At 41.4% G+C, this 27,736-nt stretch overlaps 1 protein-coding gene across 2 annotated transcripts in view; it reads right to left on the bottom strand.

Annotated features, from left to right (window-relative positions):
* Positions 1–1,203: 1,203 nt before the first annotated feature.
* The window catches only part of TGFB2 (transforming growth factor, beta 2), a 62,638-nt gene continuing 36,105 nt past the window's right edge, over positions 1,204–27,736 (bottom strand). Inside the window, exons 5-10 of one of the 2 annotated variants that reach the window (XM_008937116.1) lie at positions 22,232–22,349; positions 8,018–8,150; positions 7,794–7,904; positions 5,317–5,491; positions 4,627–4,780; positions 1,204–2,734 (exon numbers count right to left, since the gene is read on the bottom strand). In XM_008937116.1, the coding sequence (XP_008935364.1) occupies positions 2,576–2,734; positions 4,627–4,780; positions 5,317–5,491; positions 7,794–7,904; positions 8,018–8,150; positions 22,232–22,349 (850 nt within the window). In that variant the 3' untranslated portion in view covers positions 1,204–2,575. Of the gene's footprint in view, positions 2,735–4,626; positions 4,781–5,316; positions 5,492–7,793; positions 7,905–8,017; positions 8,151–22,231; positions 22,396–27,736 lie in introns of both variants that reach the window. The other variant, XM_008937117.1, reaches the window with a different exon arrangement.

Genomic DNA, 27,736 nt, shown 5'->3' with positions numbered 1-27,736 from the left:
TTGTAAAACATGCTCATCCTCGTCTTCTCCTGTCCAACAAAAATACAGTTCTCATACTGAACCTGATAAAACTAATTTTGCTGCAGTATACAGCAAAATCCAGAGTATTTACTACCCTGAGGAGTTTCACTGAGTTCAGTGCATCTTCTCACCGGAGTAAGTCTGGCTCAAGCAAGTGTTAGCAGGACAGATTTTTCACTTGTTCATCTCAACTCACTAAATAAATCAGGAGTCTAACATACCTCCTCCTCTGCGCTGAGTCAACGGGTGGGATTAGATCATCTGTGGGGCTACGTTTCCATCCGGGCAATAAGCACAGGCTCTACCAAAGTCCCGAGGAGCCGCGTGTACAAGCTGCTGCGGCAGTTCACATTTCCATTGGTCTGCTGCTGAAGCCAAAGAAATTGCACTTCTTAAAAAATTGGAGCTGACAACATCAAGCTCAGGGGTGTCCTCCCCACACTGCTCGGGTCAATGACAGAAAGGTCCTTCTCATCCAAGAAGTACGTTTCTAATGCAGTTTTTCCAGCTTTGCTGCGCAAAACCATTCATCATGTGAAACTAACTGAATGTGCCGCCTTCATGATTTTTTTTTTTTGGTAGCCTAGGTTGGGGCTTTTTTAAAATGAAATATATTACATGGATTTTTTTTTTTTCACTCCCTCTACAATATTTAAACGTGTAACAGCAACAAAATCCTAGGAATCCCATGTTCTTTTTTCCTTTTTTAAAAAAAGGAGCTTTAATGTGAATTCAACTAAAAAAAAAAAAATTGGCAAACCGGCAAAAATCAAGGGTACGATCCTGCAAATTCTTACACACACCTCAATAGCACAAAGGGGCCTGCCGTGCTGCTGCAGAAGTTAAAGGCAAACCTTTGTTACCTACAGTAGGAGCAGGATCAGTCCCATGGACTAACTGCAGGGGCAAGCCCTTGCCGCGTGCGAGGTCGCCATGTGACCTCTGACCACAAACCGATCCCGCTCACGCCTCCTTTGAGCTTCCTACCAGCCTTCTGCACAGTGGTGAATGTCATTCTCTGCAAGGGTTTGCCTCGCCCCAGACAGGCTGGGACATCTCTTCTTGCAACACCTCACTCCCTGCCCATCTGTTTGAATGTCTATAGCCAAAAGACAACCAAAAGGTCTAAGGAACTTGAACTGCATCGCGATTCGGGTGTTACCAACGGGGACAACTGAGGAGAGAGGGGAGGAATGGGGGAGATCACTCTAATCCATCCTTTTTATAAAACAGAAAACAAATGGAGTCAGGTAGCTTATGTCATAATGATGAACAATATACAAAGCACATGTATAGCAACTATTATAAAACATGTATTTGTAGTGCAAGTCAAAATATAGGGACTCTACTCATACTGGCCAGCTAGAGGGAAACACATGATTCTGAGTGATCAAAAAGAGCCCCAAATTCAAATTCAAACTCATGAGAGCTGACAGTATTACAGAGTACAAAAATATGGTGAAAATTTACACATTACACATAAAGTACTTAATTTTTTAATAGTTTACAAATAGAGATCTACAGATATGTTTCCAATTAAGCTGGCTTTTACTACCCATCTATTGTAATACTCTAGGTATGGTTACATATACCAAAACAAAAAAAAAAATTCCATAGCATAGCTATACAGCAACATATTAAGGTCTGAAGATTAGACCAGTACATGTTAAATATTTCACTGGTTTACTAAACTGACATTTTAAATCATTTACAATAAAAAAAAAATTCTTATAGACTTGTCTTTGAGACTGAAACAGAGTGTCCTTTATTAGTAAATTATTCAGTATTTAAAACAAGGGTTTGAGACCTTACAAGAAGCCTCTCTAGGCAGCTGGCATGAAAAAGAAGGTATTTTATAAGGCAGAGTTTCTCAATAACGTCGTAACTGATTTCTATTTTAATTGAACTAAACTAACCATTACTTTTCTGATTCTTTTGAGCTTGTGTTCCTTTAGGCTTTATATGAATTTCTGGCAGCTTATTTGGTCTCCACTTTGTCCATATTGGCTGGTTTCCTTTTTTCCAATGGCGATACAGAAATGTTCATTTGATAGTTTTTACACACAAATAAATAATGCACTGTTATCTCTACAACTAAGAGGAACGAATGGGTAGGATGCCTATTGCGTAACAATACAGAGAGATCAAGTAAGGCACGGGACAGGTACAGCAACTCCACTTCATGGGATTTTCCTGTTTTTTTCCTTTCACATAGTAACACTAACAAATTTCTTCCAGTGTTTATTTTTTAAAAGGTTTTTTTTTTCCTTTAACTTTGCTTCTTGTCTATCTCACACTATGTGTAGGTGAAATGTAGGATAAAGCCCTTCAATGTTTTGCTTCAGATGCCAGTTTAAAAAAAAAAAAAAAAACAAAACAAAACCAAAACAAACTTTTAAACAGTTCAGACTAGTACCGCTTTTTTTTTTTTTTTTTTTTCCTTTTAACACTGATGAACCTGGGTTTTCAATTTTCTCTCTTTCCTTCTCACTCTTTCTTTTTTTCCTTGGTTACTTTTTATTATAAACACGCCATGCTGTTTCAGGGGCATCCTTTAGCTGCACTTGCAAGACTTTACGATCATGTTGGACAGCTGTTCAATTTTGGGTGTTTTGCCAATGTAGTAGAGGATAGTGAGGGGTTCCAAATCCTGGGACACGCAGCACGGAGAAGCAGAAGCTTCTGGATTTATGGTGTTGTACAAGCTGAGTACCTAGAAGAAGAAGGGAAAAAGGAGAGATTAAGACAGCTACCTCTGCCTTCACCTTCCTGCTACTGCACAGCAAATTCCTTTCTGCATCACTTCCTCTCATAGCACCTGAGAAAAATCCCACTGAAAGCACAGGATGAAGATTCCTGGATATTAGTATTGTTTTATGCTTCTCCACTTCAATCTGGTGTCACAAGCTGCCTGAGTGTTCTAAGGTTTTATCTAGACAGTCTTAAGCCTCAAAACAGGCACATGGCTAGATCTTGCCTTGAAAGGTCAACACACACACTGTATTGATAAGGAAAGAATAAATTGAAAGGTTTTTATCTGTGTCTTCACTTTGTCATTTGCCATTATAGGACTTTGGCTTTACAAGAGCACCAAGGGAAGACGAGAGCCCTTCAAATTTCAAGCACTCCTCTGCTCTTCCTCTCTGGCCACATTTTACTAAGTCCATTAATGCCACCCTGCAAGCAGCAGGATTCAAGCTGCAGTTACTCCTGTTGAGAATCAGCCATGGTGAAGTTAGCAGCCCTGGTGCTTTATGTCACGTTGGATTCATACGCACGGTTCTCTGCAAGGGAAGTATGTAGGGTTACCCGCTGATGATGCATAGGTATTTCTGAGGATGCCGTTAATGTGCTAGCCAAACACCAAGTGACCTTTTCCTAGAACTTCAACACAACATTTGCAGCTCAGAGAGACAGAAGATCTGTTCAGGTCAGCAACACTAACTACTTTATTAAGCTACTTCTGACTCCTTGGGCAACTATCCAAACCACATATTTGTGACCATGACAGTTATTCTTCCTCTTTCCTTTAAAAACAAGTGTTGCTCCAAAGTTTGTATACTACGAGTCCGCACCAGCACGGAATCATACTTACCTTATTTATACCTCTGCCTGCTGACACTGCTAACAGTACAATGCCACAGCCAGTGACAGCTACGACGGATATCTATACCTGGGTCTGTAAGTTCAGCAAGAGCATGCTATCATGGTATTACAGACCAAAGGGAAAGCAAGCTGCCCCTTGGACATGAAGAGTTTTCCCTGCTGGCTGACACTGACCTGGTGTTTTAAAGGTGGTTTGAAAAGGGTGAGACATTGTTCTTAGTATGAACCTGAGGGTGAAATTCTTACTTTATGACAACTGCAAAGCAAATGTCTGCCTCTTGCATTTACTGTCTAGACATCCTTATTGGAAGTTGAGAGACATAAGCACTTCACAGCAGAACACTACTCATCCTCGGGTAACTAACTAAAATAATATATGTAATCTCTAAAATAAAAAGTCCCATCTCAGATGTCTATCGGTTCTTCAGCATCCCAAACACAAGGTTCCTCCTTTGCATCTGAACTTTCAAAGTACAAGAATGAATACATCTTTTGAAGTGAAAGAAGCACATCTATCACTACATTTTCATGAAGTTCAGCATGGTAGCATATCAGTAACAATGACAAATAAAAAATGGCAGGCCACAGAAGTAGGTGATAGTCAGGTGGTACAACTCTGGCAGTGCCTCCCTCAGTGCCTTTGCTGATCAAACTCATTGTGCCATCTTCCACTCACACTCTGTAACAAAAGGTCCCTTCTCAGGCAGACGCCCAAAGCTACACCAAGCTCATGCTCACAAAACACATTCAATCCATCCATAGATCATATTGATGAACATATTAAAAAAAAAAAAAAAAATCTGGGCCAATACATTCCTACGACTTCAATACTAGCTTGAGGTCATGTATGAGTCTCTCTATAGGGCCACATTTCACCATCCTCAGTTGTTAAGATCATAAATACATGTGTTGGGCATTGGTGCTGATGTCACTCCTAGAAACATATTTCACCCTACAGTTACAAAAGAGAAACTGAAAATTAGCAGTATTGTTACTTACTCGGCTGTGCTGAGTATCTGAGCTCCATAAATATGGGCAGGCTCCTGCACAGAAATTAGCATGATATCCTTTAGGTTCATGTATCCATTTCCAGCCAAGATCCCTCTTGAAGTCAATATAAAGTGGACGCAGACAGCAGTTATCCTGCACGTTCCTGGGAAATAAAATACAGAAAAACATGTTGGTCATAACAAAGACAACACAGGGAATAAAAATAATCCAGTTGCCTATTCCCCCAGTGATGTTTTACAGGCAGGCAAGTCCAAGTCCCAAAAATGCATAATCAAATCACACCAACAGTAGTGTAACTGAAATCAGATGCTTAGACATGGCCTGATTTGCTTATACAGACAAAGCTAATGATTTCCCTAGAGGACTAGGAAGTGTTTTCTCCAGGTCCTCCTGAGTGGCCTCTCTGAGTAGGTGAGCAGAGTGGAGGTGACAGTTGGGCTCTAACTATGGGGCTGATGGGTCTGAGAATCATCCCAGATGAAACTGAATTTGCCACTGTCTCTGTAGGACTGGGAGAACGCCGGGCAGACACCTGCTGCACACAGACCCTGTGGGTCTGCAGATGAGGGTCTGCACTCTGTATAAATGTCAAGTGTAAAGAAATATGGTAAACAGCTGCATTATACCTCACAGGCTGCTACTACTATGTAAATATACCGCATATGGATGCATAGTTACCTAAAACAATAGGCAGCATCTAGAGCACGCTTCTTCCGCCGACTGGGCTGTTGCGACTCAAGTCTGTAGGAGGGTAATAACATTAGCAGAAGATGTGGGGTCTTCCCACTGTATTTTTTCCTATTGGACTTTAAAGCTTTCACATCACCACTGGAATATGTGTAGTCATCAATACCTTCAAAAAATACATTTTGGTGATAAACATTGTGTTGCTTTTTCTTCACAAATTAAATAAACCATCTCTTTAAAAATATTCTCTCAGAAACTGGGCAATGATGGTGTAATGCTTACTGGGGAAGTGGGGGCAAATTTCAACCCGAGATCCCCAAGATATTCACATTTCTCATGTTATCTACTCTATTAGCCCTCCCACAGTCACAGGCATTTAATGGTATTTCAGTACATTTACTAGAACCGTTGAAGTGAGTAAGAGGGAAGATTACTTCAGTCACTGCATCTGCATTGCTTAGTTTCAAGAGCCCCAAGCAAATATGTTTTTGCCACTTCATTTAGGGCAGTATTCCCATCTTTTAACAGCTATGTGCCTTTTAAAATCTTGTAACACCATTGAGTATTTCACATTCAACAGTTTTCTCTGTCCGTTTCACATTTTTCTAATGCCGTCTCCCCACACCAGTTTATTTAAATCTGCTTTTTTTTTCCAAAAAAAAAAAAAAAAAAATCAGTTATTCTAGCCCCTTCTTTTGTATGGGCATGTCAAGGACATTGATCAAAACATTTCTTCTGATGATGTCACATTTTGTATTTTCTCTTGAAACACGAACTGCCTTACTAACTTCTTATCATGGCAACAGCACAGGCAAAAGACTCAGTGTTCCAGCCTTTTCTGGGGGATCAAACAGCCTATGTTATGCCTGTTCCTAAGAGCCTTCTGAAAATTAACCTCCTGAGTCAGACAAGACTATCTAAAGAGAATAAGGCACACTTTTCTTTCTGTAGCATTTGCAATTACAGTGACCAAATACCCTACTAACAATTTTTAAAATACACACAATGGCTTTAACCACATGTACAGTACAGGTATTTACTTACAGAAAATATTTCAATGCAGCAAAACAACGGTTAGAAAAACTTATTACTTGATAAGGAATATAGTCAAATCCTTGGAAAACAAATGAATCAAATCATTATATACTTTAATAAATGAGAAACGTAGAAACAGACAGTTTTATATGTAATGGTGGATGCTAACTATAGCATGGTTCATTAAACAACATTTTCCTCTTTGAAACTGAAATTTTAATGGCTTAAAAACACAAGGGAGCTTATGTGTCCTTCATAAATTTACTCTCTATCACCTTTTCTGCTGTCCATAAGAAGCACTACACACTGCTGTCTATTTTTTATAACACCCACTCAACCCCATCTTTAAGTTTTTATGAGGCTGTCAGCATAAAAAATACCCTGTGTAACTAATAAACAAATTTGCTACCATAAATTCTATGTGCCATGGTAGGTAAGTAGAGATAATCAACATTAACTAATGTAGTTCTGTTGACTTCACCTGAGAATGAGACTTCCACTGTTGGAAGTAGGAGCACCCAGACAGGCACAGCATTGCTGTTTCTTCAACTCACAGCACACTGGCGGTAAAACACTTTCGGACAAGTCTGGCATCGATCGCTCAGCTCTTCCCAAAGCAACTGATGCCATTCTTCATAGTAATTTAAAATATTACTGATGTGACCAGAATAAAAGGAAAAAAAAAAAAAAAAGCAAAACAACAAAACAATCCTCAGAAGAGTAGCTGGCGATATGCAGCGTGCCTGAAGAGCTGGAAGTATCTGTGTATCTGTGCAGGTATTTAGAAAGACTGTGAGCCTCTACACTCAGTGAGGACAAGGGAAAGTGCTTCTGTAACCAAAGCAGACAACCATGACTTACTTAGACCTTGGAAATTTGTCACAAGTATTGTTTAGCACTCATAAAATGCACCACGCTTACACATAGATCTACTGCAAGCAGGTTGCATGGGTGCCAACCACCCCCCTAATTCTACTTTCTAGCAGTTGCCTTCTCTATGAAGCCTGAACCACTACAGTGCTAGGATGGACAGCAGTCAAAGGGTTTATTTTGAAAATACTTGGCAAGTTTTCTCATGACTATCCAACAGGGGATGGTCTGCTGTGCAACAGTCTTCCCTACATCCAAAACTGTACATACATCTGCCGTGCATGATGCAAACTGTAACACAGATGCTTAAGGACTTGAAGCTGCACTCATGGAATGAGATGGTTTATTCATTCCACCTGGTTTTAGAATAGTTCAGCTGATACAGTTTCACCCTTGTGCCTTCAATACCACTTCCTACCAGCTGAGAAAAAAAGATTCTCAAATGAGCAAGTTTTCAATCAGCTGAACACCATTTAAGGAGGCAGTAAGAACTCTTTGTTTCCCTCCTCAATTCGTAACTACCACAATATTTAAAAAAGGTTGGTTTTTTTTTCTTTTGTTACCTGCAAATCTTGCTTCAAGCTCCTCACTTTTATTTGGGATGATATAATTATTGGAAGGCACGAAGGTGCAGCATGGACAATGTAAGCTTATCTTAAATCCAAGGTTCCTGTCTGCAAAACATAAAAGTAAGTTGGTTTTTACACATGGCATGATCCTGAAATCCTGCTGAGTTAGTGGAGGAGCAGCTGGGGCAGGAGTGAAGGCAAAGAGCACTTGCTGTCACCTCTGTGATGGAGCCACTCATGTACAGCCTCAGTGACATCGAAAGACAACCATTCTCCTTCAGCTCTTGTTTTAACTACTTTGCTGTCAATGTAGCGCTGTCCTGGTGATGATAATTCTTTAGATTTTAGAACCTGCAAGAAACAATAAATATGACTGCCTACAGGTTAACATTTACCTGGTTTTTATTAAAACGGACCACCAACATTACAGAAGAAGAAACTATTGCAGCTCAAACCCCTAGGCAGCAGATGTAGATTCAGGCATGTTTTCAGAAAGACTTTTCTTAGGGGGTGTGGGGAGAGGAAGGTGTTATAAAAACACCTAATGAAATCAGCTTATGCTCCCAAGCAAAACAAGCCATCACATATTGCTTCCTGAGAGAGATCCCCCAGAAAGACTGCCCTGGAAACCTGTCCTGCAACACAAGTGGTCAAGAGATCATAGTAATTGGAATACCAAAAGAGGCTATTTTACCTTCTTCAGTAGCACTTATGCTGGCTAGATGCTAAAGCCCGTATAACGTAGTCTGTACACTGAAGATATTATATTGCCATAACTAATCTGTATGGTATGGCCTTACTCATGCTTCCAGCTTTTCCTCTGACTACAGGTACTAGTCATACATTAAACAGAAAATAAGTTACTAGCCATACAGGTAACCTGGGGACATGCAAAGACAGCCTGGTGTGTGTTGTGAACACACAAGGATTGCTGCAACAGATGATGATGCCAGCTTTGATGACAACTGTACTTGTATTTGTGTCAAAAGTTCCAGCAAAGCTTGCTACTGAGCATGTAATAATAAGATACCTGTACAAAAGAAATCCAGCCCCTCCCTTTCAAAACACAGCAAGTGGCCACAGTCTTCCTTCTTGCTAAACAATTCAGTGCCTTCCTACATGCAAGCACAGCCTGCTACCCTCTACCCTAACTCTAGGACAACAACAACTGGACTTTTGGCTGCTAACAGGTTTCTGGTTCCCTGGTTATTACTATGTTGATAGTTTTGTGATGCAGGAAGATGGAATGCCTTGCCACATTGCCAACTCCAATCAAGACACCACATGATAACATCAATTTGTAACTTTTGGCACGCTAGCTGTGCAACTTCATATATGGTTTTGGGTTCTTCCTCTCTTTAACCATCCAAGTCTGTCTCCAAAGAAAAACTGACAATGTCTCACTGTTTCCTCCTATCTTCTGAGCCCAGATCGACCTGACATCTAGCAAACGCTGCTGGAATAACACAATGGTGAAACTGCATAATACATATAAAGAAAAATATTTCAAAAGAGGTGTGAAATTATGTCATCATGATAAAATTAGGCTTCTCGTAATTAAACAGAAAAGAAGGCTCGAAAAGGCCAGATTCCGTCCAACACGTAGAATCTCTCTGTTTATTTCAAGGGAGTGCTGGACCTCTCAAAGACCAATAATGCAGCTCCCACAATAATATTTGTCTTAGGAGAAGAGCAGCAGCATGACAAGCTCTTTGCCTTCTTTCTGAACAACACTTCAGCAAACAGACAAGAGGTGCTGGTCCAAGTCCAGAAAATGACTACGTGCTGCTAGTAGGCAATGCTGAGATCTCCAGTAGAAACTCAGGGCACTCAAACATTGAATGCTTGGGACTCCTTTTTATAAGACAACCTTCAAACAAAGTGTTTGAACAACTGTTTACAGAGAGTCTGGCAGCAGCAAGGGGACTACCATTGCTCAGAAGTGCCAGACGGATGAGAGAATCAGTAATCAATGCTGGGAAAGTCCCAGAGAAGTACAAATATAACTTTGCCTTCCCTTTGGTCTTTATCAGGTCAACTCAAGTGTTTCTGAGGATGTAATGCAGCTGTCATTCTGCAAAGATGTGTTGGGGCTGGGGGGTGTGTGAGGCAAATGGCACACAAGAACTTGGCTCATTTCTCTTCCTTTCTGCACAGTCATATCTTTCCAAAGACTCCAGAAACTGCATACCTCAGTTCTGGCAGTGATGTAAGGATCTAAAAGTAAGTAACGTGCCAAAAGCAATCTCCTGATGTTAACTATAATTGGTCTTAGATATGCTCTGGAGACTTAGCTGTGCCTTGGTATCCAAAATGAAATCTCTTTACCCTAGTCCCACTGCTACTAAGAGACAAAGTTGAAGGCTGGCAGTGTGTACCTGGCATGAAAGGCATTTGTAAAAGTACAAGAAATCATCACTGCACGTATCCAATGGCAGAAAGAACATTCACCCTCTCCGATGAACAGAATGACAAGAAAAGTGTTTGCAGGTTTCAAAACTGTAGGATATTGTGGGACAGGGTGGACCCTGTGGAATAAAGAGTTTAGAAATTACCCATACTATGGCATCTATGATATCAAAAAGTAAGGCTTCTTTCCATATTGTTAAAGCTGCATGCTCAGGAAAAAAATTATGGAAAATGAGCTAAAATGTCACAAACTAAGTAGGGCATAATTTCCACAATTGACATCATGGGTTAAACAGGCGCTAGTGGTTCTTAAGCAAAATGCTGTTGAGTGTGATGAGTGCCGTACTTACTGAAATTAGCACGTCTGCTTCAATCTCCTTCTCTTAGGCTAAGTATCTTTATAGTGTCAGAATGATATATGATTTTAACAACCTGACTGCTTGTAAGCACGAATGATCTTTCTAGCCTTACCATTTCCACTTTTTTTCCTTCATTTTCTGTCACATCATTGCAAGTGTGGAAAGCTAACGGACGATTAAATCTTAGGCTGAATCCTCAGAGTCTATTTTCTCCCACAAAACAACTTGGTGAAAGACTCTTCACTTCTTTTCCTACACTGTATTTTACATTTCCATTCACACTGAAGCAGCTTCTTTCTTCATGGTGGTAAACAAGGTGGCCTCTTTGTAGGAATATATAAGAAATTTTTACAGCTACAATGCGTTCTTCAAACGAGTCTTCCAGAAATTATTCCATAAGTATTATAGGGTTTCTCTGCCATTTATCCCTTTGGTTTACTTCTTTGCACTACATTTCTGGTCTTACTTTCCCCATCAGTAACATACCTTCTTCTTCCAGTACATCCTCAAGACTGTATTCCTGAAAAACTTCTCTTTCAGTATTTCCAACACTTTCTTCCTATTAGGTGAGCTAGTTTAGTTGCAAAACACAGAAGAAAAGCCTTTTCTGTGCCTTGGAGCTTTTGTGCTTGAAAGCTTGTCTACTTTTTCCAACTATAATGGTTAGTCTTAGAAGAGATGTTACCGTTACCTATAAACATTGCCTCGCCTTACCTATAAACATGCCTTAGCTTCATGCTTAGCCCATCGCAACCACATCAAACACTGTTATCAGAAATGCTGCTGCACAACTTGTATCTGCAGGAACTAAATGAAGGCCTAAAAGTAGGCTTTTGTGCAAAAGAATTTTTAGAGCCCTAAAAATATTAACAAAAGGAGGGGAAAAAAAAAACCTGCCACAGGAGAGAAGGAAGATTGAGTTAAACTTCCCCTTTAATCCCTTCTCATTTCCTTCTGGTACCTTGTCCAAACATTCCCTCTTAGAGAGGCAGAAAGAGTTTGGTACGCCTATGGTTCATGACATGGATGGCAAGGGTATGTGGGGTGGGGGGAGTACTGTGCATCACCACCTCCACACGGACCTGACAGATTCAATCCCTCGTATGAGGGGGAGACACAGCTTCCCCGTGCACAGCCTCACCTCCCTCACTTAGAAAAGAAACATTTAAACAACTGCGTGCACAAGTATCTGGTGAAGCATAACAACTGTACAGGTGCAGGTGTGAGCATGCACACCTTCATACGTGCCCGAGTGAAAGCCCCAAATCGGCAACTCAAAATTCAGGTTGTGCAAAATCTCTGCAGCTTCTGAACATGGGCACGTTCTTCCAGGTGTTTGTTTGGTCTCACTTTCAACAATGTGATAATGCAACGTTGCCTTTCCTAATAAAGAACTATGCAGGGAACATATGCATATGATCCTGTTATGTGGGGACGAGCTGAATAGGTAGAAGTGTTACCAAATGGTTATCCACATACTTCCAGCCCAGTATGCAGAGTAATTTTCTTTCAGTAGCAATGCTCTAAATTCTAAGAACAATTTGCTTTTGTCTACCCTCTTTTTGCATGGGATTCCTCCCTTTCACAATTAGCCAAAATGCTTGTTAACCTCTCCTTGACAAAGTATCTTGTAAACTTAAGCCCTGCAGCCTAGCTAACTTTTCTAGAGGCACTGCTAACCTTCCCCTCATCATTTTTTTTTCTAGTCTGATCCTTCTGAAAAACACCTGGGGAAAAAATTAGCTTATAAATGCCTATGAAATATCTCTAGATTTCTGCCAACAGATCAAGGAAAAACAAACATGAATACAGGAATAATACAGTTAATTGCAGGAAAGGGCTCATGGAGCAGCCAGATTCAAACAAAGTATTGTTCTTGCTTGTACAGCTACACATGTTTAGGAAGCACAGTTGGAGATCTCAGTGGTGACAGCACTCATATGCCATCCCCGTCAGGCCTGCCAGACTTCTGGTATTTTATAAATTCTATTGAAATCTACTCTTCATTCAATCTTCAGGGGGAGACCCTCTGCTCTGCTGGCAAGGATTTGTCTGTGCTCCTCCTTGTCCATTAGAGGAGGCTGGACCACAATGCTGTCTTGGAAGCACACCCCACATCACCATCACCAGGTGCAGGAAAAAACTTCCGTTTTGTCATAAACTGGTTTCAGAGGAACGACATGTGAGTTTCCACAAAATACTCATCTCTAAATTACATCTGCCACCTTCTATGCTTATTTCTCACATCAACTGGAGAGCATTAATGAATATAGTTTTTAAAAATTTAAGTATCAAGGAGCTGAGATGTTCATTAATGTACTGGAGGACAAAATTGTTTATTTACACGTACCCATCTTTATACTCTCACGTAACTACCACACAGTTTTGAGTATAAAAAAAAGGATAAAGATTGTCTTAGTCTGTTGTAAAGTGCACTGAGAACACTATATAATTCATAATAAAAAAAGCAGAATGTTTGCAAAATTAGGAGGCACATGGCTTCTTTAAAAAGTGGGGCGTCTCAGAGGCTGATACAAGCAAAGCAAGCAGCAGCAGTTGGCGTCAGTATAATTATACTGGTTCAACAAAAACCCAAAAAACCCTCTGGAACCCAAGACTTTGTTACCAGAAATATAATTATTTTTCTCAATTTTTCCTTTGCCTACTCTCCTTCTCATATATATAGGCAGCTAAAGTAGGGGACAACTGAGTGAACACATTAGTGTATGTATTCTAGACAATAACTACTGAGAGCAGACGCCAGAGCAGCCCGTCTTCATGACTCATTACACACATAAAAGAAAAAACTTTGACAGAAAGACACACTGGTTCTTTCAAACAACAGCAACTTGCCTAGTTTATTTCAGATTTCATTGGCCTAGACAATAACTACTACTAGTTTTCTATAGTTACCACAATCGGATGCAGAAGAATGAATTACAATGAAGTATAATTTACAATGGAATAGTTTTAGCTAATAAATTCATCGCCTCCCCAGCAAGCAAACAAACAAAGAAAAAACTGAAAGTGGTTCCGTAGTGATGATACACAGGCTGATGTATCAATGACATACATCTGCTGCAGCCCACAAAACCCTAGGCACACATAGAAGGCCAAGCTTTAGCAACAACAAGGACATTTTATAGCTGGGTTTGAGAATTGCAGTCACCAACTGCTAGGAAATATTTTTTGGGGTCTTACCGTTTTCTTAAAACAAATTCATGAACTTTCAAAACATATTAAGATCATACGGCCACTTAAAAATACCTACCCTGTCTGCTGCACTGCCCTAGAACTTGGGATGGTCACTGCTGTCAGCCAGCCTGGGTTTTGCAGTCACTGAATAGCAGTAAGTATGGCACTATCTTGTAAAATACTGCTATTAAGCTGTTTTTCCCCCCCATTCATTCTGGGCTGTCTGATCTCCTCCCTCCAGATGGTGTTGGCTCTCTGATAACTTCCTTCCTTCCCTTCTCTTCTCTTCACTTCTCTGTCATTTCAGAGTCCCGCGATGTTCTTGTGTATTACAACACCTTGGCAGGCTCACTAATCTGTCTTATTTATCAGTCATTATCCATGGTTTCCACTGGAACTTCAAGGGCCTTTTAAGATCATGGAAATAACCTGACATGGACTAGTAAGCCCAAAGTAAATAAGCCAAAACAATGAGACTCAGTGGTAAATGATGTGGTTAGCAGACAGAGATAAGTTCAGCTATGCACAACATCAAGGCTGAAAACTACCCTCTAGGATAACCTCTTCTGAACTCTTAAGAAACCTGCAGAGGACTCCAGCTTAACCCTCTGCAGTGGAATAAGCAGATTCCCAAGGTTTGCATACACAGCTCCTTGTCATTTCCAAATTCTTGTGTCTTATTCACCCTACTGAAAGATTCACTCACTGACTGGTTCCAGATCTCAATGGTCTCCTCAGACAGCTCTCAGGAACTTCACCCAACCCTTTCTGAAGCTTAAGGTTAAAAAATGACCATGCTAATTCCCAATAATCCTCACTCCCTATTTGACTTCGAAGTCTTTGATCCTATCTTGGACAAAAGGATGAGCAAACCCTTCATTTTGTTGCAAACATCGCCAGTCTCCTGCTCTTTATATTTGGAAACATACGTTGTAAAGTGCAGGGCCTCCATATAGTACCTTTTGCCAGACAAAGGGAAATCAACTGGCTATCAAAATCTTAGCTTCTTCTTATCATCACCACTAGTGCAAGAGCCTGACGCTGTATTTTTTGAAAATTCTCAGTGCAAATTTTCGAGCTCTTCTCGTAACCACTTCTGCAAAAGAGTAATGCAGACTCTGCCTTCAGAGCTAAGGAGTTAAAAGGGCTTTACAGCCCCTCTGCTTATCAATGGAAGTCTTTCCATTACTTGCAAAAGTCTCGAATCAGGCTCAAACTAAGGGCAGAATCTTTAGAAACTAGTATATGAGACGTAGACTTCCTGCCAAAATACAAAGGTATGGAGTACTTGCCAAAGTTTTTAAAGAAAAATAGCTCTCTGATCCATCTGCTCAGACCTTGCCAGACACGTTCTTCATGCAAACTTGCAAATAAAAAGAACATATTGCACACATAACCCAAGCCCTTTTATATCTGGATGGGCTACAGCTGCAGTAGGATTCTCTTACAGTGTTGACTGCTACTTGCTTAAAGGTAAAAGAAGGTGAAGTTTGTGGGGAGTACAGAGATGTGCAGCTTAAGCAAGTCACAAAGAGAAGGGAGGTCAAGTATGTCATGGAATCACTGTGACTGATTCATTGCACTGCCCTGTGGGGACGGAATGTGCTCTGGGAAAAGAAAGGACCCTGAAAAGGGATTTCCTCTCCATTTGTTCCCCAAGCAGGGCCTTCCTCCTGCTACTGAAGATACATGTGCAGTATAAGCTGGGGATACAGCCCCGAGGCTCTTCAGTCTCATTTATGCTTCAGCAGGCAGGAAGACTCTGCACTGTATCTGCAATAAACATGAATGGAGGGTCTAGGGTCCTTCTCCTGGAAGATTCTGAAATATTGAGTGCAATTTCCTGCCGTTTAGGAGATTTTAAGATAGCGCTAAAGAAGTATTTTACATAAAATGAAGGAAAACAAAAAAGTCCTGTAAACTTATCTAGCATTTAGCTTTAACTTGCCAGAGGCACATTATGTTTTATTAAAGTATCAAGCCAAAATCAACAAAAACAGAGTGGGTTCTCCTGTCTTCTAGCCAAATCCCCTAGATCTTGGAGGGTGCTCCTGTGTCCATTTCCCCTTTATCCACAGGTCTCCCAAGCCCTTCTTCTTGCTCAGTCTTGTCCCTGACAGCTGTATCTCATGTTCACATGCATTTTACTGCAACACTTTGGCAAGCGACTTTCTTTACTATCTGAATATTTGGACTTGCTGCTTACTTCTAAGATTCTGTCTTCTTCTGCAAGTCACTCCTCTTCCTTCCCTTCCTCTTGCCTGCACTGTTCTCCCTAAGTCACAATTCTTGTGGTTTTCTCTTCCTGCCACCTAAGGGCTTCCACCCAAACCACTCCTATCCTCCTCCATTTTCTTCCATCATCTATTCTTTGTATAGGCTTCTCTCCAACAAAGCTTCACATTGTTCCCTACCCCTCCCCAAAACAGCAGTATTACCTTCCCCCCTCCAACTGGCTGCCTACTGCAAGGCCAGCAAGACAACCTGATGTTCCTCAGCACAGTAACTACCACACTGCAGTGCTTGGTTAAAACTTGCTCAGTGTCTCAGTGTAACGTGGGCTTGGCTAACCTTACCAGACTGCAGCCCAAAGAGCAAGCACCCAAACCTAGCATCTGCTTTCTGACCCATGTTCTGCATTCCTACACTCCCTATAATGTACAGGCACTGCAAATGGCACTAAATCTCTCAGCTCAGTGCTCCACATTTCCGTGCATGGCAGTGTTGAGCTGGGAGTACATGCCGGCTCGTGTTGTTAGCTAATGGAGATCTTACATATTTCTTCAAGTCATCTTCAGTAACTGCTTGAGATAAGCTTTAAAATCGCAGTGAATATGATGCAGTGACAAATACTTCGCCCACGCTCACAGATTATTTGCCAAAGGTATTCTATACATGATCTCCAGCATACTGACTTTTTTTTTTTGTAGGGGATACATATTTTGAACCAAAAAAAAAAAAAAAAAGTTTTCTAGAACAAGGGGAAAGCACTAATTTGACAGACACCCACTGCAAATTAATTTCCCCTGGTCCTGAGCTATTGCTGTGGCAGCTGGGGAAGGAGGAGGAGGCTGGTAGAGTAGAAAGATATTAGGTCCACATTTTATACTGAGTTTGGCACTGTATATTTGGCATTTAACATAACCTGGTAACCTTTCAGACTCCAAGAGTCTGATTTCAGGACAGCAATACATAAATTTTGAGGTTGAAATACACTCCTTTAGATCTGTGTCACAGTGACAGCAGTCAGTTAAAATCAAATGCCCCAGGTGATAGCTGCAATACAGACATGCTGCACCAGCTCACAGCCACAATTCCTGCTTCCGGGTATTTTTTTCCATGGCAGTAGAGACAGCACTTTTTGGCAAGGAAAGAGAGCAAGGCCCCTCTGCTCCTGATTATACGGAGATCCGTCTGGAGTAGCTCTGCTGCAGTCAGTGCAAATTGCTTCAGATTTGCACCGTGGAGATTTGGCCCAAACCTATAGTAGCTCGCTTTAAACGTATTCCCTGACTGAAAAAACAAGACAAAACACTGTCTGAATTGAAAGTATTTGAACAACCGACTGTGGTTTAAATTTAAATCTGACTCATAATGGGGTAATATGTTCCACAGCATCTTCCCCCTCATACCTCCAAGCAGGGAGAGGCCCTTAAAGAAATGGGGTTACCACTGTCTGGAGGGCAGGCAGTTCCTCCTAGACCCTGAGTAAGCTCCACAGGAACCATTGGCATGGACCAGGCCCCTCTCTGACATGGAAAGACCAAAGGTCTGATCCTCCTTGCTACAAATTCTTCATCACAATCTGATTTTCCCCCAGGGCTTTAACTTAGCACTGGTTTTTTTGCTCCAACCTTACACTCTGATACATCTTATGGTGCAACTTTTACCCCTACCCAACCTGAAGCCTCTCAGGTACCCCCACCCACAGCAGCCTTGGACAGCGATGACGATAAAACCCAGCGCTTTGGCTGCATCTTTCATGATGCTTTATGACGTGTTAACAAAACATGGCACTGCTTCCATAGGAAGTCATAATTACTTGTTATTGTTTGACCGTCTGCACATAATAAAAATACCTTAAAAACAATACCACAAGGCTCTCTGAACAATGGCTTTTCGCCCTGCAAGGGTTTCTACTAGTCCAGCTTTGCGGTGGCGCCTATTTATTTTTTGGAATGCTTATTCATAAAAGACAAGCTTTTTTTAAAGTGTGTGGGGACTTTATTCATAAATACAGAAGCACCTTAATAAAAAAAAGATGTGATGAAGTCTTCAAAGCAGGCAAGAAAACTGATGAACAAAGACATTCCCATAACAACTGAGCTTTATCTGATCAAATTCCAATAAAGCCTGCATTTGGCGTAAATCTTTAAAAACATAGCAAGGGCCACTGGAAGATGCTAAAACTTGTTTATTTAATATTACTCCTCCTCCTTCCCCCCGAAGTACTTTATCCTCTTAATATTTTCTGCAGTCTCGGTGCATGTTGAGAAGCACATGGAGTGAAGGCAGCACAGGGGAAGGACAGAAAGAGAAGCGCAGGAAAAGCGCTTGCTTCATTTGAGCTTTCGCCGCTTCCTTCCTTCCCTCCGGCTTCCCACTCTCCAAAGTGCTGATGATCAGCAGCACCACCAGCAGATTAACTGGCATTTTCCAAGCAGAAGAAACAACAGAAAAACAGTGCCTTGAAAGAATTTAATTCTCTGTGGCTTCACTTAACCAGAGCCAAGAAGAGACAGAAGCTTTTATACCAGCCTTATAAAAGAAACTTAATTCCTACTTCTGTGAGTTTTATCGTTTTCCATCCTAAGACTACTTAATATGTGCACTGCGCTTCCCATCTGTACAGGAACACACAGATGTGGCTGACTAATCCTTAAATACCAAGAGAAGTATTCTCGGTGAAAACAGACATTAAAGAGACTCCTTCTGCTCCTGAGATTACCATTTGCCCACTGCCATTGTGGACACATCCAGGGCACATCCATGAGAATTAATCTCCAGGACCTACTGCCTGCAGAAATCTGGGGGGCAGCAGGCATGGCAAAGAGATCCACAACCCCTCGTTCCCAGCACAAATACGATGGGGTGCTCTCTGCTCCAACCCCGCCTCTGAAGTGGAAACAGGGTCCTGCTGCTGCTGCACCGGGGGCCAGGAGCGAGAGGCCATGGCCCTGGCTCACCACGCCAAGCAGCCCCAGACTGCTTTCCCAGAGTCAGTGCAAACAAAGGCTGCAGGAAAACACAAAGTCCTTTTCTGATGTGGTTTGGAAAAGGGAGCCAAGTATAGCCTGAGGAAAGCTTAGCCGAAAAGGTGCAGTCTTGCATTTCTTTTTTCATTTTAAGGGGTAGATCTGTAAGGTCAGAGGACCACACAAAGAAAGAATCAGGAGGAGAAACAAAATATTTATAATCTGCTTGCTTATTTTTTCCATTTACCCTGCACATCTGTCTCTAGCCGTTTCTAAAACAGTCCTTCAGAGCAATATTGTGCCTTCTGCATCAGTGGTATACACACTACTACTAAAATGGCACTGGACTAAATCAGAGATTGGAGAGTAGCTAAGAGACTTGCATGTGTTCAGGGATGGCCACTTTCCCAGTGAACCACAAGAGAGCTCTGACTCTTTCCAGAAGACTTCTGCCCCTCTCCTCCTGCTTGACTGAGAAAGTTGAGGGGACACGGGGACAACCGTTCCCTGAAACTGCAGGTATGAAAGGAATTTCAAAACCCCCCATCAAGAAGTTCTCCTCAACAAAACAAAACACTAGGCAACCCGAAACTTGATGGGAGGAAAAAGAAAAATACCCTAATAATTAAATGTTGCTTACGCAAGACAAAAACCCACATTGTTCCTTCTGGGCACAACAGCCTTGGCAAGCCCAGCACATATCTCACAAAGCAGGATGCACGCAGGAGGAGCGGCAGCTGCATGTGCCAACTCCTCCAGCAACCTCCTCTGCAAGGCTTGCTCTCCACACACAGCTTTTTGTGATGGAGCAAAGATACTCCAGTAAGTCTTCAGCCCTTACAGAATATATTTGCCACTTCAACTGAAACAAGCCTCTTCCTCATTCTCCCCCTTTCCTTCCCACTTTTGTACCTTCCTCTGCTGCTAGACACCCCTACCAACCTATGATTATGGAGCCAGAAGCTCCTCTAGCATCTCTGTGGCACCAGTGCTTCCTACTTGGCCTTCCTTACCTTCAGCTCATTAATTTTCTTCTTTCTAGTCTCTAAAATTCATGTACTAAGTTTTAAGATGCTTTTTACAACACTGTCCTAGAGTACATCACAGAACATGTCAGGTTGGAAGGGGCCCATAGGACTCTTCTTCAATTTCTCCCTGCAATTGCTTTTTAGACACTGCATGGTAACCACATGCATTGAGATGGAGATTAGATGCAGGAGTATTTAGTGACTCTCATGCTCCTGCAGGACCCACAGGGAACCCACACAGTTCGGACTGGCTATCATGGAGCTAAGACAACACCTCCATACAAGGTTTTGGGGAGAGCCGTATACCAGATTGCAAGAAGTAAGTATGACCAAAACAGGGAAGAAAAAAAACCTGGCAGAAGGATATAGGAGCTTGTAAGAAGTAAAGCATAAAGAGGAACTAACAGGCAGCTTTTATCATTTTAATAGGTGCTCTGCAAAGGAAATGCTCCAGAGACAGCTTGCCTCTCTGCAGGCAAAGGAGGAAAGCAACATGCCTAAAGCATGACTGGCACAAACACACACCCCGAGCTCACTGCCTTTGGCTTGCCTGTTACTTGGTGGAGAAAAGACCTCAATCCTACACTAACCTGCACTCATTACTCGCCTAACACTTCACTTGGTACACCCAACCCAGCCTAAAAAAGAAACTGCTTTACTCCCCAGCTATGTATTTATCCAAAAGACCCAAGTACCTGCCCTGGATGCAGGTGTCAGTCATTTCCATGGGCACAGGCTTGCTGGAGCCAGGCTCTCTCAAATAAGCTCCAGCTGTTTCTCATCACAAGGTGAAATCCCAGCCAAGCAAAGGCCCTTTCTTCCCTACCTCTGCTGAATCCTTTGTGTCCCACATTCCTCAATCACGGAAAGGCAATGAACCGAGCTCAGGCAACCACAGCTCTACTCCTTTCAGGTGGCTGACTAACAGCTCTCAAAAGTAGAACAACAGAAAGCCCAGAGATGCCATCAGCTCCTTTTAGGATGTCTGAACAGCGAGGTCAAGCCAAAACATACAATTGTTTTGGCAGGCTGGTGTGGCAGTGTCACAGGGACTCGCGGTGTAATTCTCCATCACCACTGCTGTAAGTAGACAATATCAGCAACTCTCGCTAAAGATTCCTAGCCTTCTCTTTTAACAAATTATACATTATTTACTCAACTTCTCTGTCAGGCTGTCCTTGGGCATGAAGGCAGTCAGGTTGCAGTTGTGATACCAAGTGCCCAGTGACCACTGGGAATCATGCTTCTCCTACATTTAAACAATGTCTAAACAGTCCAGGGCACCTTTTCCTGCTCTCAGTTTCTAAAGCTGGCTTAATGAAGCCAAATTTCCCCTCCTCTGTCCATGTTTAGCTTGCACTTGACCAGACCAGGCAGGAAAAGGTGAACATGGAAAATAAGGGAGAAGACCAGCTCAAATTTGCACCCACTGGATCTGAACCAGACTCTATAGTGCAGTGCTCAGGCATAGCTAATGAGGGCAGCAAGAAATAAGCCGAAGAGGGGCTCAATACACTTACAAAAGGTGGTATCCTATCTTGCAGAGTTTTCAGCAGAACAAGTCCAGGGTTGCTGTAACAACCACATGAGTTTTATTCAGTATAAACTGCTGGACACTGAGACCCTTTTGGATGCTTTGGATGAAAAATGCTCTAGACAGTATTTGCACAAGCACACACTCTATGAGAGTGGCTTTAAAGTCCCTAAATGATATCAATCTTACCAACACTCAGGAGTGAGAGTGATGGTATTGTTTTCTTCCTCTCTCCTTAATCCCTGAATTGTCCACCTCCTTGCTTTAACTCATTCTATACAGAAGCCAGGTCTGAAGCTGCTAAGCTTTGAAACTCAATTAAGAACAATGCTGTTTCTGTGAGGAACAGTTAACAGGCTTCTCCTGAACACAGGCCAGACAGAGGAATATGACTTCTAAGTAAACCGTAGTACAAGCCAGGTGTTGGGAGACAGAGATCCTTGACTTGTTTTATGTTCTTGCTCTGTCATTTATTGCTATATGCTGAAACTCTGGAGTCCTGAGGCACTGTTGCTAGAAAAATTTAGCACATTTCAGCTTCATACAATTGTTAATGAAGCCCTTTCTACAAAAGGCATGGGAAGTAAGAAGCTAATTTGGAAAGATGGGATTCAATCCCTTCTCCTTGTGGTTTGTTCCACGTGCTAGACAGGTACAAGGCAGATTTGCTGCAGAAAGACAAGGAGCTGACACGTGTGAGCTGCCATCATACCTGGTACAGCTCTATCCGCTGCTCCGAGACCCGTGCCTTTGAGTTCTGCAGGCGGAAGACCCTGAACTCAGCCTTCACCAAGTTGGAGGCATTCTTCTCCATCGCTGAGACATCAAATCTGACAATTCGGAAGTAAAGGCTGTAGTAGCTTGGTGGGATGGCATCTGCAAGAAGGCAAGAAGTGTGATTTTATTATTTATTCCTATGGTAGAAGACTTTGTTCCTTCAAATAATGTAATAATACAAGACAGGCTCAGTAAGGGAAATATCTGTAGCATGATTCAGTTTCCAATGGCCAATTTAATATTATTAACAATAAAAAACCAAAAACCAACACATCAACCCCACATGTGTTTGATTATAGGAATACCATATTAATAGAGATTAGCAACTATTTCCAATTCTATTTCAGGTCGTACATTTAAACCTCCCCTCTTTCAACATACTGGTGGAAAATCCCAGATGCTTATAAACTGGGAAAAAATCACAGCAGTTGTTATCTGGCAAGCGCCTTCAGTTTTGCACAGAGTTCACAGGGATCCACTAAGATGACAAGTAACAACAACTCATCTGATCTGCATGTTCTCTGAAGCCCATTTCCCTCTAGATTATGGAGCATAAATTAGCCAGTTTCAGATTTTGTTTCTTATTTAGTTATTCAGGGATTTTATTGGAACAACATATTCATTCTGATTATAGTGACAGGGCAGGAAAAGAATATGAAGAAGAAAGGGAGGGAAAAGGCAAGCAGATACTAGATATTATCAAAAGAATTACATGAATTTGACCACTTGGAAGCAGTAAAAGCCATAAATGTTAAACATCTCTCACTATATATTAGGGGGCAAAGCAGAAAAACAGTTGGAAAAATGGACTCAAGTCTTCAATAAGAGTTAAACAGATCACTCTGGATTTCAAAACAGTCTCTTCCTCCTTCCCAACTGCAAACCTCACTGAGCAACAAAGCACTCCTGCACAACCTGAGCTACCCAGGCGATCACCTGAGGCCTTTCAACCTCCCTGGCCATCCTCCCTTGTGTGGGGGGCACCCTCCTTGCCCCACTGCCTGGCAAGGCTCTCTTTGAACCACAGAGTCAGATTCTGAGAGGAGATGAAATGACTCAAAGACCTCGATAACAAATCTTCATTCAAACGGAGGGAAAGTCTTCCTCTTCTCTTACAGTGTGGTAACTGAGGTGGACAAAGAAAAAAAAAAAAAAAAAAGACAAAGACAATAAATTGTAGTTGGAGGGTGTGGGAGGATTTTCAGCTGAGGCAGAAAAGCCCATAGGGTCTCCTGGGGCCATGCCACCAAGAAGAATTGAGAGAGTAATTATGAAACATGGAGTTTTCCCACTAGTCACCTAGCTCTGGATTTGTCATGTAGCAGCAGGAGATGACAGATCCAACATCAGGGAGGTGAGCAGCTCAGAGCCCATGAAAGACCCAGACCTTGTCCCTCTTGCCCTGCTCCCTCTCTCGGCTACCCAGGCATCTATCAATCAAATAAACCACCTTAATCTGGAAGGTACCCAATTCTTAATAGATAGAACACACACAAGTTATCATTTCTATGTAAAGAGAAGGGAGGAGCCAAACCCACTACATTTACTTTTATTTCTAACTACTAACAGTTAAAGGTAGTTGGAAAGAATCCTTAATAACACTTATTCATATCAATAAGACATATCAGTAACTTCAGACCTTCTTCCAAATATTTAGTGCTTCTAGACTGGCTGCTATTACCAGAACTTCTGAGCAATGCAGCAGCTCCCGGCTACACGAGGCAACACCAGTTGCACTTATACATTCAATAACCAATTTGCTGCACCTCTGAACAATCCTAAATTCAACTGACTACAGAGTAAGTACCAAGTACAAGCTAGTCACACAAGGAATAAACCAAATTAATTCTGTCTTCAAAAAATCCACAAACACACTTCCTCTACATAATTGAGCCAAACCCTTTTTACATTATCAGAGGTAAAAACTCCTAAAAATAATCTTACCTATGAGAAAATCTTTGATGATAAATTATGTTTGCCTCAGCTGCAGATGTAATATAAGTGAGAGATGACAGGTTCTCAAAATACTTAAAAAACCTTCTGAAAGAGTACTTCCCAAAACAGACCCTCCATCTAATCAAACAGGTCAGAGGAATAATACAAACAAGAAGCCCCAGGCTTCCTTATGATTCTATTTAATTAAAGAAACAAAAAGAAGGTTCTCAAATTTTCACATCTGCAGTGCTTGAAAATGAACCTCAAAGCACCATGATCAGTATTCTTGCCTACCAGGCTTACTGACAGAAAACAGTTACAAACTTCTAGTGAGAACTCAAAAGAAAAACAGATGGAAATTACCCCTGCATGAGAACTGCTCCTCTCTCCCATGAGCAACACATTAGTGCTACTCCCTCTCAAAAGTTAAGGTCTTCTAAGAAAAGCTTAAAAGTTGTGCAACAATGATCTTAATTTCAGTACAAATTTTGCAACTTCTTATAAAAGCTACTTGGTTCAGAGATTATAGCCTCGTTGAAGAGAGAAATAATCTCCTCAATTTATTTTTGTGCCATAGGAAACTCCAAGACTACTACTTGTTCTTCAGCCAAACCTAATCCTACTAGGAATATAATTTGGCATAATAGTATGTACACATATATAAGATTGATGCTTCTAGAATGAGTTGTAAGTTGTCCTTCCCTCTCGTTTATTTGAGGCACCAACCTACCATTTCATTCCCTGTGGACAGGCAAAACTAGCAGCCAGCAACTTGCCCTGGCACAGACAAACCCTGCCCGTCTTGACTTTATTCCAGATTGAAAAGTCCTGTTTAACTATCAGTTTGATTTATATTTAGCTTCTAACTTACTTCTAGAACTTTCTTGTGCTGTATTTTTAGCCTTTCTTATCGGTTTCTGTATTTTAGATACTGTATACTACAAACCTGTGAATATGTATCTGAACACATTTTCCTGAATCATTTCTTCATTCACATTTTTCCCCTCCTTCAAATCTAAAAGATAGCCAAAGAAGGAATATTCTTTCAGTGTGCACGTTTTTGTGTTTGCATTATGTGCATTCATATATACAGTGAACAAGTGTTTACCTTCCACTGTAAGCCAGGACTGGGACACTCACCACAAACAAGAAGGAATTCTTGTAATACAGATGTTTCACCTCTCTTATAAGTTATTTTTATATTCTGCAAAGACCCACATAAGAAATTTTGTTTCCTTATTCTATCATTCATTACAGTACCCACAGGAAGACAATTCAGAAAAAGGCATTATTTGTAGAGAGCTGAAAAAAATATTTTTTTTTTTACCAGCTGGAACCCTTCCTGTGAAAAAGAACGGCTGACTGCAGAATTGGGGTTTATGTGAAAGTTAACCAACATTAAGACTGAGAGTTGAGACTTGTAACTCTCTTTAAGGGAATGGAAAGAACCCTATGGAGTCTACAAGATTTTGGATTAGCCTATAAGTGATCTCAGATGCTGCAATTTATCTCTTTTTGTGACTCCACCTTAACCTGACAGTTGTATCAATTCAGACTCAGTTGGACACTTCTGGACTCCCCTTTGTTTTTGGTCCAATGTCTCCAGTAGACGCCAGGATGACTCTGACCACGTTAGCCTTCAAACACAGTTATCCTGCTGCAGACTAGACTCCTTAAGTATTCTTTGAACCATTATCATTAATGAGTGGAATTAAATCAATATGTTTCCCGTAGCTAGGAAAACACAGATTTCTTTTCTTTTGGAGGGTTGGAATAGTAAATGCAATGGAAGATTCCATTTTTATCATCTTTAAATTATTAATTCAATCTTCAAAACACTGAAGACTTCCAACTGTAATAATCATAATCACAATCATCACAGTACAGCTGAGACAAGTGTTGGAGAAGGTGAAGGCAGCATCCCTCCTCCTCCCTTTAGTCTGCTGAACACTGAGCATCACAAGTTTAGCATTTTTTTTTTTTTCCTTGCACAAGTGGAGACTTCATCAGTTGCTTTACACAAGCCAGTCCCAACTGCCAGTTGTTGAGTGTTTAAGTGCATAAGGACATCATGGTTTCTGTGCTTCTTACTTTGTTAATGTCCAGCATCGTCTAAGCTCCTGTGCCAGCAACTAGGACAGAAAGCATCCCTACTCTGAAAGAGCAGAAAAGCATTGATGGACACACTGCAAGAGACTTATCCCAAAATACTCAACAAAATGAGTAATACTCCAGGTTGGAGGGTCATCAACAAGAGAGACTGAACACATCCTCTGACCAACTGTCCAGAACAGCATGTAGACCCCCCAGGCACTACTCCTGGGAGGAGAACGGACTGGAGTCAAGCTCCCTTAAACCAAAAGTGGGAACAGAAGGAGTTTTTTTCATTCTGGAGATAGTCCCCAAATCAGGAATGTCCTGCATAAAAGGGTGACACTTTTGCCTTCCACAGTTGTGCTTGATGAACTAAGCCCTGCATTTCCAGCTTTCCTCACAAGTACTGCATGTACTGACATTTCAGAAGAAACAAAACACTGTTTGACACAGCTCTTCTGAGAGTTGAGCTTTCATTCTGGCGAGGAAAAAGACCTAAATTCAATTATACACAAACGAGGCTTTTTTTTTCCCTTCTGAATTTTCATTTCTGCTATTGAAACAACAACAAAAAAATCAATTATATGCACAGCCCAAGTTAGGAAATATAAACAACTTTTCTCGTTGGAAGAGGCCAGACAGGCCAACTTCACACATACACCCACACTGGAAAGGCTGAGAGCTTCAATCTAATCCTTCCATCAAGGGCTTGTAATAAATGCTCCAAAGATTTATTTTTATTCTCTTTTGTGTTTATTAAACTTTGAAGGGTTTCTTTTCCTTTTTCTTTTCTTGCTGGTTCTTTGCCCATTCTCTATTACAGCAGCTACAAAACATGGAGTGCCCTTTTCCTCTCGCCCACTTTTTTTTTTCCCTCTCCTCATCTTTGGAGCTGCAGCACATGAATGACCATGTAGTAGACTCTGAAGCAGCACATGCAAATATTTATAAGAGTATCTTGATTGTTATTAAATGCAGTTGTTATGCTTTCCATGCTCTGGCAAGCTTCCCTAACCCCTCTAACTATTAGGAGCATTTAAGCTGTTTAGATTTCAGCTCACTGATAGCAAATCCTACATTTCTTTTAGTAATAAGCAGCGTAATGTGACATTGTTTCTCCCCTTGTGTGAATTTTACCCTCTGCTCAACACACAGGTCCCTGCCATGAGCCAGGTCAGGCTGCCTTTAAGGACATCCAGACTTGTAAGTGAAGCAGCATGTGCAAGACTGCTGGAAGGCAGCTGCAATGGCACATCTTTCCAGCAGGATCCCGTCCTTCCTGTCAGGCACACTTGGGGTCACAAATCCTCTCCTCTTTTCCAGGGAAAGTCTCTCCAAGAAATTAGAAACTTGTTTAATGCATCTGGGCTCCCAAAGCCCATGGATAATTACTCTGCTCACCCCTTCTGAC

This window comes from Merops nubicus, unplaced genomic scaffold (assembly GCF_000691845.1).
Source record: "Merops nubicus isolate BGI_N331 unplaced genomic scaffold, ASM69184v1 scaffold17753, whole genome shotgun sequence".
NCBI classification, from domain to species: domain Eukaryota; kingdom Metazoa; phylum Chordata; class Aves; order Coraciiformes; family Meropidae; genus Merops; species Merops nubicus.
The sequence above is the reverse complement of the archived record's forward strand: the minus strand, read 5'-3'. Positions and strand labels throughout refer to the sequence as shown.